A 3,824-nucleotide genomic window follows, 5' to 3' on the forward strand; every position below is an offset into this window, starting at 1 on the left:
TATATAATACCGATAAAGTATCAATATAGCGACAGATTATCACAGAGTCTTAAGATCAGCCCTATATGATATCAATATACCGACAAAGTATCACATATGATTAATTCATAATTGTGATGTTGACGTCGTACACAAAATAAGAAAGATAGAGTGGGGTAAGCATGTAAATAGTATGGGTGATGGATCTATTAAGGAAAAATAGTTTGGGTTGAGTCAAATTTGCGTAAATAGTTTCCCTAATGAGTCCAATTTATGTAGTTTTCTTTTAAAAAAATATTGAGTATAAATTAGATTATGATGTAAAAAGAAAATAAAGAATAAAATAATTTTAAATTTTTTAAAATGAATTAGAAATATAAAAATAAAAAAGAAGAAGTAAAAAAATAAAAAATAAAATAATTAAAAAGGATCTAAATAACTAAAGTTTCAAGAAAAGAAAAAGAGACATTTTCTTAATTAATTTAGGGATATTTAATGTAAGGAGGCATTTAGTTATAAATAGTCTACTCGCACCAAAATTGGTTATTTATGCACATCTTGTGCCATCCGTATATGGGCCTGACCTTTTAGCTGGGCTTTGATTGCTTTTAACTATGCCCAATTATTCCTTCTCAGTTCTCAACTTTCCTGGGTTTTTCTTCCATATGCAAATGGATAGAATTTCAGCTTCCCAACTCCATAATTCAAAGCATTTCGAGGTTAGCTCTGCTCTGCCTTTTTTTTCTCTCTCGGTGAAAGTAGAATCTATTTGTTATTTGAAAGTTTGTTACCACAGATAAATACATTTGAAGTGTGCCCTTTTCGTATTTCCTCTTTATTTTTTCTTCCGAAAAGTTCATTTCTTTCTTATGTATAGATGAAGTTCAATATTGTTTTGGTCTATGTTCTTGAATGCAGTAGAGATTTGGAGGGTTTCTATTGCTATTTGTATTATGAACAGTTTTCCCAAGTTAGGCTATAGCCTATAGTGGAAAGAATGGTTAGGTAGTTGGTTTAACAGGCTTTTGGCAGCAGTCAACTCCAGAGAATTTCTTGGATTACTAACCATCAGATGTTATTAATATAGTGTTTGTGGTACATTGCTGATGAATGAAGTTGTAATTGGGAAGGTTTAATCTTTCCTCCTTTCCCTTTGTGTTTACGCAATTTTCGAGTAAGCTTCCTATTGTTTCTTCATTGAAATTAAGGATAGAGACAGAGATTCTTTTGCCCTTTGGATGTTAAAGAATCATCATACTTTTTGTTCAGTACAAGAGATAGGCCCTAAAGAAAGACTTGGTGAGTGCCAACAACTTTCAAGCCTTCATTGGTACTAGAGGTCGAAAAGAGATCTTTGTATAGGTTTAGTTTTCGGGCTTCATTGGTACTTGTAAATTTCGCAATTGATCTGATTTCCTCCTCTTCCTTTCAAGCCTTCTCCATTATGTTAACATGTCACTCTCCATCTTATAAAGCCAGGGAAACTGATCGACTCTAGAATCCCTCTGCTAATTGACCTTGTTGCTATCTTTTTCTGCTACATTTGAACTAATATATACCTATCTTAATGGGTTATCGAGCTCTTGCACATTGATTGCACTGCTAGACTCTATCATTAAGTACTTGAATTACTAATGCTAATTGACATTAGATTTTATTACATGTCGTATTGAACTACTTTAAAACTTTTCTTTCTTTCTAAATATCGAGACTGTTTGGCCTCTTTCATCTCCATTAAGCATTTTTTTTTCAATCTAATGGCAGTGCACAAAAACTCAGAAGTATTCGCTCCAGTGCAGATGAAAAACAGAATTTTGAAGGGGTGACACACAGAAGAATATCTGTGCAAATTGTAGGCTAAAGACATATTTATAATCAGGACTGTTAGCTGTTCTCTGCACAAGTATCAGTCGTCTGAAATAAGACATTTGTAGTGAGTATTGTCCCAATGAGCTCTATCTCATCATCCTTGTCTTTTCTCACACTTACATCACCTCTTTATATATCAAGACAATGTCTTAGTGTACAGCCAGCTCGTAGTTGCTACCAACGATATGCTTTCAATAGTCATGGTAACGTTACCCTTTCAATCCATGTCCAATCAGCATCCCCTCATCCGTCTAGTAATTTGCAATCCTGTTGTAGTGCTATTGCTTCATCAAATGATGGAACAACATCTATGATTAATTTTGAAGATGTCATGGAAAAAGATTGGTCATTTCTTGAGTATCCAGATTCCAGTGAAGAGCATAAGCAAAAAATTGATGAGATCATATTAGCAGGAGAGATCACGGAGACTTCTAAGGTTCTGATTGCAATTAGTTCTGATGAATTTGTTGATAGAGTAGTTGATTCATCGAACTGCAAGCAACTACTTGTCGTTCATGACTCTCTTTTCATGTTGGCATGCATCAAGGAAAAATATGACAAGGTTAAGTGTTGGCAAGGGGAATTGATATACATCCCAGAGAAATGGACACCTTTTGATGTTGTTTTTCTCTACTTCCTTCCTGCATTGCCCTTTGAACTTGGTCAAATTCTGGAAGCACTAAAAAAACGTTGTTTGCCAGGTGAAATTCAGTCAGATTATGTACTGTGTACTACATTTGATCTTATGTTTTCATCAAGACAAAGTGATCATCTTTGCATAAATCTTATGTACAGAAAGTTTCTTTTATATGTTCAGGTGCAAGAGTTGTGATTAGTCATCCACAAGGAAGGCAAGTGGTTGAAGAGCAACAGAAACAATACCCTCATGTGGTTGTCTCTAACTTGCCAGAGAAGATGCTGCTGCAAAATGTTGCTGCAGACCATTCATTTGAAGTAGTCAAATTTGTAGATGAACCTGGTTTCTATCTTGCTATTCTGAAATTCATGGCAGAGAGCATGAACGAATAGCTTCCTCTCTTAAAACTTCAGATCGTCCCAATTTGTGTGGGCTGATTTAGTGATTGGGTTGCAATTTTATTTGTATTTATATTTTTGGACTTGTCTAGTAAGTAGTAAGTATTGAGCTAATTAGTATTAGTATAATTAGCAAGGCCCAACTTTTTTTTGCAGAGTTTTTGGAATAATCAGATATTTTGATAAATAGATCAAGAGCTTTCTCTATTCAAATAGTCTTTGGCTTGTGGTATCTAATATCATCTATTCATATGTTGTGGAGATCGCATCTTGCAGTTGTTACTGTTGTTTGTATATATGTTCCATACTGCTTTGTTTTGTACTAGCTGTATTATTATAATTCTTGCTTTTGATATCCAACATCATCAGTTTATTGTGTTCCGATTGTCGCACTATATTATTTTTTTTATTTTTTTCTACACTAGTTTTTTTTTGTATTTGGATTTGCTACACTTGAGCCAAGAGTCTTTCGGAAACAACATCTCTACCTCGACAAGGTAGTGATAAGGTTTGCATACACTACCCTTTCTAGACCCTACTAGTGAGATTTCATAGGATATGCTGTTGTAGATCGAGAGTTGTATCTCTTTTATTTCATTTTTTCTCATACCGACATTCGATTTGTTCTTCGATTTACTATGTTAACAAAACTCATATCAATTTTGTACCTGAATAATTTATTTCCGAAATAGTTATCAAACATTGTATAATTTATACATAAATTAATACTATATGAATTACGTGCTACTTTACTAGCTACCAAACAAATCATGAATAATTAAGATTGTTTTCAATAATTGAACATACAAAATTTACTTTAACATAATCAATAGAAAATTTAAATAAAAGTAGAAATTAAACATTATATCAATAAAAAGGGCAGCCCGGTGCACTTAAGCTCCCGCTATGCGCAGGGTCCGGGGAAGGTAAATTAAACATTA

At 33.6% G+C, this 3,824-nt stretch overlaps 1 protein-coding gene across 2 annotated transcripts; it reads left to right on the plus strand.

Moving 5' to 3' along the window:
- The first annotated feature begins 590 nt into the window (after nucleotides 1–590).
- Nucleotides 591–3,267, plus strand: LOC129871533 (uncharacterized). 2 transcript variants are annotated; one of them, XM_055946472.1, is made up of 3 exons: nucleotides 591–698; nucleotides 1,744–2,549; nucleotides 2,666–3,267. In XM_055946472.1, exons 2-3 carry the CDS (start codon nucleotides 1,928–1,930, stop codon nucleotides 2,875–2,877), a joined length of 834 nt encoding a protein of 277 aa, XP_055802447.1. In that variant the 5' UTR covers nucleotides 591–698; nucleotides 1,744–1,927; the 3' UTR covers nucleotides 2,878–3,267. The 2 variants fall into 2 exon arrangements, with proteins under 2 accessions (XP_055802447.1, XP_055802448.1); XM_055946473.1 differs by lacking the exon at nucleotides 591–698 and adding an exon at nucleotides 791–1,278.
- Nucleotides 3,268–3,824: the final 557 nt, after the last annotated feature.

This window comes from Solanum dulcamara, chromosome 10, assembly GCF_947179165.1.
Source record: "Solanum dulcamara chromosome 10, daSolDulc1.2, whole genome shotgun sequence".
Classification (NCBI taxonomy): Eukaryota; Viridiplantae; Streptophyta; class Magnoliopsida; order Solanales; family Solanaceae; genus Solanum; species Solanum dulcamara.